Source organism: Haliaeetus leucocephalus, unplaced genomic scaffold (genome assembly GCF_000737465.1).
Source record: "Haliaeetus leucocephalus isolate CR32 unplaced genomic scaffold, Haliaeetus_leucocephalus-4.0 Scaffold206, whole genome shotgun sequence".
NCBI lineage: Eukaryota > Metazoa > Chordata > Aves > Accipitriformes > Accipitridae > Haliaeetus > Haliaeetus leucocephalus.
Window position 1 is genome coordinate 12,532,757 of NW_010972642.1, and position 15,466 is coordinate 12,548,222.

The 15,466-nt window shown below is 43.2% G+C and overlaps 1 protein-coding gene across 1 annotated transcript in view; it reads left to right on the plus strand.

Annotated features, from left to right (window-relative positions):
- The window catches only part of STAB2 (stabilin 2), an 87,319-nt gene that overhangs the window by 14,118 nt on the left and 57,735 nt on the right, over positions 1-15,466 (plus strand). Inside the window, exons 6-16 of the mRNA XM_010566362.1 lie at positions 366-461; positions 766-891; positions 2,826-3,022; positions 4,015-4,148; positions 9,041-9,174; positions 10,959-11,041; positions 11,697-11,846; positions 13,143-13,286; positions 14,079-14,141; positions 14,234-14,353; positions 15,001-15,054. Of these exons, the coding sequence (XP_010564664.1) occupies positions 366-461; positions 766-891; positions 2,826-3,022; positions 4,015-4,148; positions 9,041-9,174; positions 10,959-11,041; positions 11,697-11,846; positions 13,143-13,286; positions 14,079-14,141; positions 14,234-14,353; positions 15,001-15,054 (1,301 nt within the window). The remainder of the gene's footprint in view (positions 1-365; positions 462-765; positions 892-2,825; positions 3,023-4,014; positions 4,149-9,040; positions 9,175-10,958; positions 11,042-11,696; positions 11,847-13,142; positions 13,287-14,078; positions 14,142-14,233; positions 14,354-15,000; positions 15,055-15,466) is intronic.

Genomic DNA, 15,466 nt, shown 5'->3' on the forward strand with positions numbered 1-15,466 from the left:
TGTTACACATAATATTCAATTTTGGCTCAAGACTGTATGTCAAATTTTACAAGTTTTATGGTATTAGCAACTAGTCAGTTTGGTGTTTATAGTGTGTGTCCTGAAGATTTTCAAGCCCTCAGGCTATTATCAGCCTGCAAAAATCAGTATGTTATTTACTGATGTACGCAGCTGTGAGTATTGACCTTCTCATTAATGGAATCCTATAAATTCAGGAACTCGGGTCAAAGCTTGGTTTTGAAACATTACACTTTGTAATATTTAACCTGTTGTTGGCCAGGACACTGTTTGCTATGGGTAAACACTAACAATGTCTTTCTGAACACCATTATTATTCCGTAAAGCCAATCCATCTCTCCATATAGTTTGCAACTGTGTTCACGGAGTATGCAACAGTGGAATTACAGGGGATGGAAGATGCTCTTGCTTGTCTGGATACAAAGGGCTCAGCTGTGATCAGCGTAAGTAAATTGTTTTCTAAGTAAGATATATTCAACAGCTCTGACACCGTTAGAATTGGTGAGGATGAATGTAAAATTAGACCGAGGCCAGTCACTCTAGAGCAACCAAACATACACCAGACCTCAAACCCTGCATGTGGGCTCCCATAGCCATCATCACCACTTCAACCGCCAGAAAAATGATGACAGCAATGGGATCGATGGTCCCTAGATCGAGTGTACTTTGAACTAGTATACCGCAGAACGCAACGCCTCCTGGCAGAGCGTGCTGACACAGCTTAACCTGTCGCACTCTGTCCCTCAGCAATAGCGGAATGTGAGGCCTTGCGGTGCCCTGAAAACTCCAGATGCACCGCCTCAGGTGAGGATGGAAGACAACTGCAATGCACGTGCCTGCCCAACTACCACGGGGATGGTACACGATGTGAACGTGAGTAATTTTCATGCCCACCGAGTTCTTTGTATACAACATAATTGGTATTATAGTTCAGATATTGAATGCCCTTTTGAACCACGTCTCACCATCTAATTGTTCTTGGGTTCATATCACAAAGCAGTCTTACGTGTACCGACTAGATTCCTTCAGGATGAAACTAAACCCTAAAATGTGCTTCAGAAGCACATGATTCCAATTGCTAACAAGCTTCAGTCCATGCAACCAGACTAAAGCTAGTAAACCCCCTTAAAATACATAGTGTGGATATTGGGCCATCAGTACTTGCAAATCCATTCCCATCACATCCCTCTACTTGCTAAAGTTCAACCTTATAGTTTGCTTCCATAAAAATAAACAACAACAACCAAGGGCTTATATTTATTGAATATCCATCATGTGGTGGCTCAGCTTCATCACTAAGCATAAACTCTACGGGCAAGTAAACCTCATTTGAGCTTCCCTATTTTTCATGAAACAAAGCTAAGAGTATCTCAGCTAGACGTAAAAGTCTACCTTAAAGTTGTCTTTATAGACTCCTTAACTTGCCATTGAATAGTCTGATTTTATTACAAGAGTTCAGATTTTCTTTCCTCTACTTACATTATGTCTTACAGCACCAGCTATTTAGGAAATGTCAGCTTGGATCAGGCCACAAGTACAATACTTCTTATCCTGTCTGGCAACATTTACCTTGAGTCCTCTTGGTCCTAACTATGGTGTCACCCTCTCTGAATAGGCTTGAACACCATCCAAGAGCAAGACATCAGAAAGTCACTCCTCAGGGAATGTGATGTTCTTCTAGTAGACAGCATAGGCAAGTGAGAGACAAAGAAATTGCAGCAACCAGCAGAGAAGGATGCTAGTATCCCTACATCTCTCAGGTTTTGTATTGATGCAGTCTGCGTGGATGTTGCTCCTCTGTCCCAATGCCTTTAGATACCATGGTCATCTGTGGCTTGAGCCAGTGTCTTTTACATTTGACTGGCTGGGAAGCAGAGGACAAGCAACTCCAGCACAGCTAAGCACTTAAGTGAGGATGGCAGTGGCTGCCCCAGGCGCTGCTTGGAGGTGGCATTGCTTGTGGTCAATTTGAGCACGTGAATGTGTGTGTACACGCGTGATTTCACACCAGAACAGAAGGGAAGGCTTGAAAGAGTGAAGCTGAGCATTGCCAACTCTCTCAGTCCCAGCTGAGAGGGAAGAAAGGGAGGAGGAAAGGGGAAGAAAATTAGCAACACCACCTTTTAGGTGAGTCCAGGGCCTGCCACCTTCCAGGTACAATGTGTGCTTGACCATATCCTAAACTGGACACAAAGCTGTGAGCAGGTGTTCTCCAAGCACTGCTGGACTATGAACAAGGACAAACAATGCCATTGCCTTGAAAAAAAGGGCTCACGGAAATAACTAGTGAGCTTCCAGTCCAGTCCTGAAACTAAAGCAGTGTGGAAGACTCGACTAAAGCACTTGCTGGCCAGTTTTCCGTATAGCTGAACGGATGACATTATATTGTTTAATTACCGGAAAGAAAACAGTGAAGGCCTATTGTATTGAGAAATATTTTCCAACTGATCTAACATGCTTAAAGCTTGTACAGACCTCATATCACCTACCTGACCTTCTCTGGTTAAAATCCACCAGAGAACAGGGAAACAGTTGTGATATTTTAATGAGCACGTTACATGTTTTAATCTGTTTATAACTCAATTTGCCAAGTTAAGTGATTATTTCTGGTCAAAAGCAAACAGTTGGTTGCGACGTTAGTATAAACACATTCCTCCCTTCTCTCTTCATGCTGCCACAATACCTTGTTATGAGAAGTTTAGTCCACCCGGGCTTTGTTTGGCATGGAGGTGCTCTGGCATATCCTCGTCTTCAATTTCAGAACTGTGGGCAGTAACTCATTTACTTCACTTCTTTTTTTCCACAAGCTATCAACCCATGCTCCAAAAAGGTCTGCGATCCTAACGCTGACTGCATTTACCTCGGACCAAATCGGCACAAATGTACCTGTCGAGAAGGTTACCGAGGGGACGGTCAAGTCTGCTTACCCATAGACCCTTGCCAAGCAATATATGGGAATTGCCCTGCCCAGTCTACCATTTGCATCTACGACGGTCCAGGAAAGGTTAGTGTTGAACGGGTGTCCCAGACATTTCTTATGTCAACTGCCTAGGAAGGTATAACGCTTTCTTCACTGAAAAGAAGCCCTGAGGGTATGGGAACAGGTCTCGGGGAGCCCAAGCTCTACTCCTAGCTTTGGCGTAAGCCCCACCGGTGACCAGGCATGAGTCCCTTTACCTCCCTCTCTATGCATCTACATGGTGCTTTCCCCTCTGAAAATGGGAATGGCAATAGTGTGCTTTTTCCTAGAATATTTTGGCTCAGATTTGCCTCCCCAAAATGAAGGCACTGAAATGAAGCTTCTCCCAGCTAAATTTTCTCTCTCTGACCACAGTGGGTTTGTAAGACCGGTAGGCTTCTTACACAGATACCGCAGATAAATACCTACAGTGAATGTATTTAGGAAAGAATTAATTTGGGTCTCTGAGGACTACCAAAAATGTCACCATATAGAGGCTGCACATTATTCACGCTGTCAGGAACTGGCTCAGGTTTCCATGCGTAAAACTCCTGCCACCGAGAACTCGAGACTTCAGAAGACCATGCCTGTTTTGCCTGGATACCCTGAAGAGCCAAAAAGGGAGTCAGTCATCCAGGGTCATCCTGCAGTTCATGTTCATATAAGTGCTGCTGCACCTCGCTTGTTAATAATATGCGTTGGCACTCGTTTTGCGAGGCAGAGGGCTGTGGAAACAGAGGTAAAAAATTTGACCTACCCACACTGATTTTAAATGTTCTCTGGTTACAGAAGTGAATCTAAAGGGTTTTATCTGAAGGAAATTTATCTGAGAGTCAGTAGTTTTCTGGATCAGATAAAACATAGAAGGGAGTTGTATAAATATGGATAAGTTTTATACTTGCACCTGAACTCACCAGGTGATTAACTAAGGCTTTGGCAGCTTACTGTCTTTAGACCCTAGTTCCAGAAAATATGCTAAAATCCACAATTTGTGCATGTCTAATTTTTCTCTCCCCTCTCCCATCCTTCTGATTTAGTCCCACTGTGAATGCAAGGAGCATTACACAAACTTCATGCCTGGGAAAGGATGCAGCATGACGGACATCTGTGAAACAAACAACACGTGCCATAAAAAAGCTAAATGCTCAATGGTTGCACCAGGACAGATTACGTGAGTCTTTTTGCTTATTAAAGCTTTCGCCCAGTTTCTTCCTCCTCCCCCTAGTAAACAAGCCGCTAAAACAAATCCAGTGGATAAACACCTCCTGAAGTTATCATTAATGGTTTCCTTACCAAGGACAAATTACAAGATTTAATGGAGTTAGGGTCAACCAATTAGCATAGTGTTTGATTTCATCAGTCCAACTGCTAATACCTACTAAGTTTTATTTTTATAGCACTCAGAGGTCATTTCTACACTAGTAAATAAAAAGGACCAAGACCTCTTCTGTTCCTCAGGGCAAGCAGCATGGTCTGGCTCACAGCTAGAGTCTCTTCTTCTTCCAAAACAGAGTAACTGCTTCTTGGCAGAGGTCCCTGGCACATGCTAACCCTTCAACTGTGCCTGGGCACTGCCAGGGAAAACGCTACTTGGTGTGGGCCAGAAACATGCCAGGCAGCATGCTAAAAATTAATCGGCATTAATTGTCATGGGACAGCACTGGAGCCCTGGCTCTTTTTACTATACTAGTATGAGGGAATCTGACCCCCATGCTTTGAAAGCAACACCAACCTCGGCAGATTGCTCAAAGCCTTGAGACAAGCACGTGGGAAACTACAAAACCTCTGGCAGAGTTTGTTTTCCTGTACAGAAATCTGCTACACAGATGTTAGGAGGAAGGTCGGTTTTAACACTAAACTTAACAAAGCTACCTTAAACCAAACAATTTGGATCACATGTTTCCATAGCCCAGTGATGGCTAGTACCAGGTTTAAAGAGGTGTCCCTGAAATGTCAGTTTTCAGGAGCTGAGAGTTTAAATATGAAAGACAAGACAGGCCATTAGTTCTAAGTTGGGGACAAGTTATTTATCATACAGATCTATATAGACAAAAAGCATTCACTCAGGAGAGTATTCTTATTGCCAGTTCTTGCTTCATCATGCAGTTTTCTCTTACAGTGTAATATCAACATCATTTTTGTGTAAGCTATTGTGCATTTCAAACAAGTTTATCTAGAATATCCCCTAGTTCATTTCTAGAGCATACTATACTACTCAAACTGCACTTAGTATATACTTATACTATACTTAGTATAGTATACTACTATACTGCACAACATGAGTTGAAAATTACAATAAAATCCCACATCACATAAATCAGGACCTTTCCTACTTCATTATTGTTGCACTGTTGCAACTCAATTTTCAACAGCTGAGGAAGTTTTGAGAATTTCAGAATGAGAAAATTAAAAATTTATGACTGGGGGGAGGAAACAAGCAATCCAAATGCTTTGCACATCATTCAGTGACTTTTAATGGCAAAAACAAATACAGAAGAAAGGAGTGGGATTCAAATCAAACTAAATCTATTTGGCAAAAAATTGAAACTATACTGATTAGTTTCCAGGTAAGGAAAATCCATTTATGAAAAAATACTTTGCAGAGAAAAACATTGATAGGTAAATGTGAGCACAATAAATTGTTTCTGCTAAGTGACAGACACTGTATCTTGGCTGCATCCCAGATTTTAAATGTATTTGGGAGGGCTTGATTTGGTGGGGTTTTTTACTTCTTCTAAAACACAAAGCTGTAACAGGGGCCACAAACCTGCATTGCTTCCTTCCTTTTGTTTTTGGTTTTGTTTTTATTAAAGGCACAGTTATGCTGTTAGTTTCCCCCATATAGAGTCACTTCTACTTTCTCCAGAATCAAATGCTTTGTACAGGAATAAATCTTTTGTACAGACAAAGATGTAGAAAAGACAAACGTTTAGTTTGTGAAGATAATGACCTCCTGGAAAATCAAGATTGTCTCTGTTTTCTGTTCCCATATAGATCTTTCCTGAGTGATTGCTGACACTTTCCATGGTGTTGCTTCAGCACAGTAATTATGTTCAGCCTTGCCCAGAAGCTATGAAGCTCCAACTGGTGCAGAATTACACTGAATATTAGACCATAAACTCTTTGGTTTCTGAGCAGAACTAGCTTTCCCTCAGCTAAACTCAATTATTTTCTTTTTTAATCTCACTCTTATTTTTACTCTGACTGTGTCTTCAATGTAGGCATTAGTAGCTTCGTAAACCAAAACTCTGTTATACAAGTTTCAGGCAAAATGGAGACAGAAAGCTGATCTCCCCTTTTCTATAGAGATACAGTGCTTTTCCCCCTCCTGGGTAAGCTGAAGTAGTAACAGGTCCCATCTTTTTCAGTCCTGCCTATACTGTCCATGCAGCATATCATGAAAACAGCAAACAACTAAGTTTAAATAGTCCAGCAGGGTTTGTTGTAAAGCTGTTGCTCTTTAAAGGCACCCAGCCTGTACAGTACACAGTGCATTCAAAGCAAAACCTATAGAGCCATATGCAGTATGAGTTGCAAACCAGATCCTCCAGACAAAGCTAAGACAAAACTAATCTAGTCAGTCACCCAGCTGGTCCTTCCCGAGCCCGGCCACACGGAGTAAATTACTCCATCGGAAAGGGTGAGGGGACAAACAGGTTGAAGGGTACAATCCCATGCAAGAGGTGCTAATCTATAATTGCTAAATGCTTTCCTTTGACAGTCAGATTCAAACTTTGTTACTGGATACCCACTCAGTTATAAGCAATATTGTCCTCAGAAAAGAAGTTTCAAACTACGTAGGTATTTCTGCAGTTCACTGTGCCCCTGGAAACGATAGCCAAAAAAAATTCCTACGTTAACCACCAGCTGAGGTGGTTTATTTTGAAACCTTGATCTGATTTGTGCAATATTTCAAGGGTAGTTTCTTTTTTCTACTAAACTATTCCTCAGCTCCTTTGAAGCCTCAGGTTTTTTCTTCTCTGCTCAGAAGTGAAGGGAGCGAGGTAGATCAATACAGCAATATTTACCCCATCAGATGAAAGGGGTCAGCTCCCAAGGAGGAGCTGCTCCTCTCTCCCAGCCCTAAACCCTTCATCTGGGCTCCACAGTCATACCCTCTGCCCAAGAGATCGCCTTAAAAAGAAGAAGGCTTACCATCAGAATCACATCCTAAAAATTTAAGATGCTTTTAGACTGCTATTTTTACCCAGGACTGGAAGGAGTCAAAGCTTGAGCCTCTTGGCCAAAATCCCAGCACCCCTCTGAGTCTATATGTAGCCCCTCAGACTGCAGGGACTGTGGGGATTTTCAAATATTGCTATCACCAGAGAAACAGCTATGGTAGAGACCGTACGTGGGGAACAGGAGATGATTTGGCATCAGGTTGATACTACTGTGGGGTGTGAGTGGCAGATGTGTGTTTGTAACAACCAGCACATGCAAACTGTTAGGTCATTAGTTATATAAAGAACATCTTTTGCTTGCGTAATGTTCCTTCCCTAATGATGCCTTTATAAAAAATATCCAGAGAGATGAATCATTATGGATAGGGCTTCATACAAATACTGAACATGCTGCAGACTTAATTAGGAAAGGCACTATTAAAAGCCAATGTTTGGCAACACATATGATATAGTTGCTTAGCCTCCTAAACATAGTTAGGGCTTCTTTCTGTGCGTGCTACATGTTGACAAGCACCTGCTTTAATTTTAGCACTGAAAATGAGTAAATCACTGCACTGACACCACCAGCCAGTCTCCCAAGCACAGCCAAGCAGGGGCTGATTTTCTGAAGACTGCAACAGAAAGACCCGAGATTGGCAAAACCAGCAGGCATCGATGGCCCCTCACGTTGAGGCAGCCTTGAAGAGCCCAGATGTTTTAGAAAGTACTAACCACCTCTCCCGGTGAACAGTCAGGCTGACACAAGGTCAAGGCATACACAAGTCCTAGCTGCTCTTTGAAACGCACAACCATTTGTACCCGTCAGCACCTAAGAGCAAGCATGTGTCAATCACACTGACAACCAACAATTTCTTCCCCACCTCTCTTGTGATGCTGAGGTCTTTCATGACAATAAGATTCCATTTTCATGAGGCTCGTTCCCCCCCCTCATAGGACAGAAAATGTCAGACTGACACTTGTGCTGATTCTTCCATGAATTTCCTTTAGATTTTGCATTGGCTGCAATGCGCTAATTCAAATGCAGCCCATCCCAAGGCAGTGAGGATATTGAGCCCATCTCAAGGCATTCCCTGCCCCTTTCACAGGCACCACGACCTGAGTCTGGTTTGGACATACGTAGGACTGGGTCAACCGTACATCACTGACACCTCTTACAGGCTGGAGTCCCCAGGGGACAGCCAGGGTATTGCAGGTGAAATGCTATTTCCAGTACAGAGACAGCAACAGCATAAAGCATACATCTGAAAAAGCATGAGATTTCGTGCTTCAGCAGCTTCAGAAAAAAAATAGCGTTAGGTACAAGCACCATTGCCCAAAATGGTTGCGTTACTTAAAGGGTAGGGTAACAAACAACGACTTTGTTGAAAGGACTGACACCCCTGCCTGCCTTTTCCTACCAATCCCATACAACTATCACAACTATTGATGAGCTGCCATCACCCGCTTCATACATAACTACCGTTAATCCTGCCAAGTCCCACGTAGTGAGTGGGGGCTTCACACAACCACCTCCCCACTGCAAGGGTGGCACCCCGCACATTGATGCCGTAGCCTCTCCTCGCCCACAGGCAGGCGGGTTCAGTGGCTTTTTGGGCTCCAGCAACCACAATATTTGGGGACCAGAGGCTGCACGGCAGCCAGGGGGGTTGCATAGCCCCCGGCTGACAGAAGGACATCACGTCAGGCAAGCAGCCACCAGGCTGCCCTACACACCAACGTACTTCACAGCATACAGAAGCAAAGATTAAACTAAAATGCACTGGTGCCTCCTGAAAATGCCTTCAGAGAAGCAATAGGTAACACCTAGCGCAGGTTTAGCAAGAGGCTCGATGACGCCACGGGGCATCGGCGCGCAGCTAAAACGATGATCCCTTCCCAGGTGTACGTGCCAGGGGGGCTCCGTGGGGAACGGGTTTGTGTGCTACGGAAACATCGCGGAGCGCCTCCGAGACCTGAACGCAGAAGTGGGAGGACGGTGGCAAGGCAAGCTGACCTCCGCCTTATCGCTCGTGGGTAAGTGACCACACGCAAGCAGGGTCAGGTCCTGCTGGGTGGGTTGATCCTGCCCCGTCTTCCCCCAGCGCTCCCTGCCGCGGGAATGGGCCGCTAACAGCATGGCACAGCACACACGCTACCCGCCGCAGACTGCCTCTAACCGCCTGAAGCTGCCTTTGCTCAGCATGCCGCACAATCCGCAAGGATTTCCAAGCAGAAGCGCTAAACACGCTCCTACAACCCCTCTCACATCATTTGGTGTCACCAGTGGGGTTTGCCCCATAGTGGGATAAGTGGGATCATTCCACTTCTCCCTCCCTGCCCCCATGGATTTGGATAATTGAGATTTGATCTAGAATGATGCACAGAAGTCCACCGAAAACATCAGGATTCCCAGCTGGGTCTCTTTTCCCCAGTCCCCAGCCAGCAGCAGTGGCCGTGCTTTCACCAGGAATGAGGAGAGAGGCAAGGGGAAGAGACTAATCCCATCCACGGCCTCCATCACCCTCAGGACCCCCCACCAGGGCACCTCGGCCATAGTTGGGGTTCTCCACATTTCTAAACTGTCTGCAGAGGTGAGCTGGAGCCCCTGGCAGGGCTCACAGCTTCCAGCCTTGCGTAGTTATTGCAGTCACCTTGTGAAGAGAATAGCACAACCATTTTCATCATCCTCTGTTACATGGCCAGCTATTTGAGCTATAAACAAACACTACTAGAATCAAGCTGGATCTTTCAGTTAGATTTATAAATATGAAAAATTTCCTCCTGTTTAATATAATTTGTTCAGTCATTTTCACTGACCACAGCAATTAAAATAAAGATCCTAAATTCCTGACCAGAATGGAATAAGAATACCCCATAACCGGCCAAGGACAAAACCTGGCAGTGACCTTCATATTCAGCACTGGAGACTGAAATCCCCAGCACAGTCTGAAAAGTACCCAATGTGCTGAGCTCCACCATTTGTTAATAACAATCCAGATTTTATGTTCTTTGGTTAAGTTTTGGACATAAACGTGCCATTTGATTTACTAGTTAGAAGCTACAAAGACACATTAACCACACAGGCTATCTTACAATACATTCACTCCACGTTAATGTCTTCAAAAGCTAAGAACATACATCAGAATACTCCACATTGGTTTGTAAGACAGCATATTAATTTTGAGATATATTCTCTGGTACAACATACGTATAATGACCGTAAAGATTTTTTCAGTTCTGATTTTAAACTTCTGGAAAAAGACCTGAATATAAGAAATATTTAATGCCTTCAGCTGCAGAATCAGTGGTCTCATCCTGCTGTCTTAGAAACAGAAATACCACCTGGGTAGCAAATGAACTTTAACTTTCAGTGCATCAGCTTTTATTACCAGCTATGTATTTGCTGATACTTGCACTACCAGCAGGTTATCAGCAGCATATCCCTCACCCCATGAAGACCGAATTGATTTAAAGCAGAGGGCTATCTTCCTGTAAAGACACATCTCCAAAGAAACGGTACTTTCACGTCCATCACCCTGGTCTGCGTGCCATGGAATCCGGGGTGCCAGAAGCATTCTGAATGTTTTGCCTCATCCTGTGTCAAATATGCAGCAGCACCTGGATTTCACATCTCATCTCTGCCTCTCATCTTTCAACAACTTGCAGTTTAGAATCCTAAATTAACATTTAATAATCACAGAGAGTGTTCTTTCTTATTCTGCCTTTGCATACCTGGCACAGATCACACAGTCCCTTCCTCCAATGAGCTTTTCAATACACATTTAAACTTTTTTTCCCCCCACCTCTCTCCTTATAAGAAAACGTCTATGAATGGCCACTGAGTACTCTGGGACCATTTACCATGCTTGTACCAACAAACAAGGGGCTCAAAGGTACAAATGTAAGTAAACAACAGAGAGGGTTTTAAATTGGGGGGATTTAGCTCCTTTAGAAATCTCTGTGTTAAAAGTGTTTTGATACAACAGATTCAGAAGAACTTTTTGCTCTAGTACACTTCTGGATACATTTCAATCTAGGGGCCAGAGATTGTGTTCTTCCTACTTGAAAGAAAACCAAAACAATTTGGTGAGTCAGGGTAGAATGCAACCATGCTTCTAGTAAGTTTTGGATTATCTTACATGGCTATACTTGAGGTTTTTTCTCTTGGTTGAGACAGGGTCTGAATTAAAATCCAAATTTTCAGCAGGGAAGCCTACAGGTTGCCTTTTATGTAAGGGTGATTAAAAAAAATACTGTTTTTAGTTTAAAGAAAAAAAAAATGACCTGATATGCAATTGGTCAGCACCCAGTACCTTCCCCTGAAGTCAGGACAACTCTAGAGACACTTACTGCTCATGCAGGGACATAAGGGTATTTTCTGACCTGAACTGAAACCAAGAGACACATCCATTTCGTTCAGACTCTATCACCTCACTTCAGAAAAAAATGTGTCATTTCAGAATGTAACAGCTGGAGGGAAAAAAAAGCATTCACCATGAGATTATATTTAGATGAAGCCTGTATTGAAATAAATCTCTGTTCTTCTGCTCTTCTAGATAAAGGATCTTCTGAATAATAAACAGAAAGCACAGTACTTTGTGAAACTCCATGTAATTGCTGGTCAGTTGAATACCAGTAGCTTGAATAATACTAATGTAATATATACTTTGACCGGCAAATCAGGAGAGATATCAAAGGGAGAAGAGGTAAGTAGCCCTCCAGCCTACTTCAGCAAGAATACTAACTCTCTGTTCACTCAACAAGCAGTATGAAAGGTCGTTCTGCAGCGAGACACCAGGTTGCAGACAGCTGCTGGATTATGAAAACCCACAGCTGTGGCCATGCATTACAAGGAGTTCAAGTGAAACTTGAAACCTCACCACCATCAAAGTTCCCACTAAAATCAGTGAAAACAAAAATTACTTTTAGAGATGCATCACCGCTGCGTGACACAGCAGTCTAACACAGACCGCTCTAAAAATGTTTGCTAAAATTAAGTTATCTTAAATCTGCAGCCATGACCAAAAGAGCTGGGGGGGGGCATTAAGAGAGCCTAGCTGAAGGAAGAGGGAGCATGGGGAGGGTAAAGCCCAGAGCTTAGACTGGAAACCTGTGTGTACTGCTCACACAGAGCAAACACCGACTGCACTGCAGATCCCACCTCCCCCTGAGCATCAGCATCCTTTGAATGATGCAGCAAATAATAGAATTTTTCAGCATAAATAAAATGCACATGGCAATTTATCATGAAAAATATGGAGTTCGTCACTAGCCCAGCTTATTTGATGTCAGTAAACATCAGGGTAGTCTGATCCCACAGTTTAAAAAATTTGTTCTCTACAGCTGTTATACTAGATTTTATAATCTAGAATTATTGTTCGTTGTCCATTAAATGTCTCTTAATGACTTGGGCCTACGTGAAGGCTGAAATTCAAGTACTTCTCATGTTTTGCAGTAGATCAGTGGCATCTGAGAAAAGAGATTTATTTTATTTCTTTAACGAGTACGCACTCCATTTGTAACAGGAAAATATCATTGCTGTCTGAAGCCTGTTAGTTTCCTGCAGGCTTCAGTACAGTGCAGCATCAGCAACATTTTTTTGTTTTAAATATACATGTAATATAAGGAAATGGGTTGTAGTCCCTTACCATTAAGGGAGTTGACCCTTTCGGTACAATCACATTTTAAATCGTTTCCTGGCAGGCTTTTACTACTAGCAGTCATCAGAGCTCTTCTGGGTAAACTGCTCTCCCCATAGGGTCTGTCCCTGCTTCTCTTCTGAAATTTGCTGCCCTGGAACAAAATAACATGGTCTTGATCCAAAGTCAAAGGAATTTTTTCCATTTCCTTGATAAGCATTGGAAGCAACCTTTAGCCTCCCTAGATTTAAATGGCCCAGGTGTTGGCGATGGAAAGGGATGTTAGACTTTTTCAGTAGGCATACTCACTCTGTTGTCATTCCGTAATAAAGAACTGACTATCTGTTGCCTGGCTTCTTTCAGGATAATCAATTAAGAATTAGAATCCAAGGAGGAAGGAGTAAAGGAAAACTTTTGCAGGGAAATATTATTGCTTCCAATGGGATTTTGCACATTATTGACAAAGCCATGGACAACGTGGAGCCAACATTTGAAAGCAGCAAAGAGGTGAGCTGTAAGCTATATACATGCAGTGTCAGACTCTTTTAAAATAGTTTTGCATTAATTGAATGCAAAGGAGGATGACTGACAGCAGCTAGACAAACTCTCCTGAGCCATTGTCCATCAACTCAGAGAAGCAACATTCAAAGTGAAAGGTAATGACACAGTTTCCACAGCAAACAGACATTTGCTCTTCTGCCAAGCTGCTCCGTGGAGGATTTGGTCGTACTCACTCCATTTGAGTGGTTCTTTGGGAAACTGGCAGTCATGATCAATGCCTCTCACTGAATTCCAGAAAAACATACTAAAATGGAGGGACATCTGGACAGATATCAGGCAAGACTTGTATTCAAAGCAGCAATCCGCGCCCCCAAAAGATTAATATTATAAAAACTGATAATTTTGGATGTTTTGTGGGTTTTGGCGCCCTGCTTAGGGTAACTCCTTGAGACTTCACTTCTTTGTATGGTGTTTTTGCAAATATTTTATTTCTCTGCCCTTTCTCATTAGGAATGGAGTGATAATAACGCTTTCCTCATACATACACTGTATGTTCTGTGACTACATAGTATTTCAGGACAATGACAAACTAACTATAAGCCAGTACAGCACCAGGACAAGAGTACTACCATCTCAGCCATTTCCAGACACCACCAGCCACCCAAACAATAAGGAAACCCAAATGTATTCAATCTGTAATAACCGAGAGTCATATAGTAATTCAAAAAGTGTCTTATAAGAAATGGCTTTTATCCCATGTTCCCAACTAAAATAAGTCTTACTTTCATCTTATTTCAGGAAACCATAATGTCAGTCCTTCAAGATAATAGAAGATACAGCCAATTTACATCTCTGATAGAGGTAAGAATCCAGAAAAGCAATTCCATAAAGCTATTTTCAGATGTTCTTCAATATTAATATGTAATTTCACTTTTATTTTTAAACCAAAACAGAAAACTGGCCTGGGAATGGATTTACAGCAGGACCACAGGTCTTACACAGTCTTTGTTCCAAGTAATGAGGCTTTGAGTAATATGAAAGCTGAGGCTCTGGATTACCTGCTTTCTGCAGAGGTACAGTCTTTCTATAACACAAATCTTTCTCAGATAGTAGATATATATGTAAATATATAGCAGATGCATACATACATTGTCCAGTGTTCATCTAAGCTAAGCCCCTATGATAAGGGTTAAGCCATCTCTAAAATTAAAGATCAAGATGACACCTAGAAAGGAACAGGATTTGGGGTCTCGCGTCATATAAAAGGATGACAATCCCCCTACACCAGGCCATGCAGGTTCCTTGCTCTTGCCCGGACAGCACAGCCCAGACAGCCACATGGCAAAGCCCCAAACCCTCTCCTGGGAGATGTCACCCTTGGCGGGAACAGCCAAGGGGAGCAGATCCCAGAGTAGAGTGACTGGGAGACACTGCTGGGGGGTCCCACGAGGTGGATATTGGTACCCTGTCCCCTGGCCGCCTCCTGCCTCTCCCAACACACACGCGAGCTGTGAAAGGCCCGTGTCGAAATAAAAGGTGATGTAGGGGTGAGGGCATGGAGTGACAGGGTGCACGTCACCAGCCGAGCACCACCACTGACCCAGAGGTTTCTGGTGCACCAGCCACTGACGCCGTTCTCATCGCCATGTCCTCTCAACAGGCCAGGTTGGGTTTGTGCGACTCGTTTTGGGCTAAAACAGCCTCTTTTCTGCTTTGGCAGGGTTCGTGGAAGTTGCTGGAGCTGGTCCGACACCACATTGTCTCCAATACTGAGGTGAGCACAGCTCCTTTAGTGACCCGGAGCGTAAGAGCATTTTCAAACCCTTTGCCACTCTGAAGGCAGAGGTTTTCCAAGAACAACCTCCGCTCAGTGCTGCCCAGCAAGGCTGCAAAGGACAGCTACGCCTCTGCCTTTACGAGTGGTAGCCACATAAAGGTCACTAACAGAGAGCACAAGCCTTTCACCTCAGTGTCACTAATCGAAATAAAACCCTGCTAGAAGGCATGGGGTAGTCCTTGAATCACAGCAAATTAAAACTTTGTTGTGCCACACTAGTGTGTTACATGCAAGTAACTATTTCCACTTTAAAATATACCTTTCGGTGATGGGAGCTTAGCCCAAGTCGGGGGGGGGGGGGGTTTAAAAAAAAAAAAAAAAAAAAAAAAAAATAAAATTTAAAAAAAAT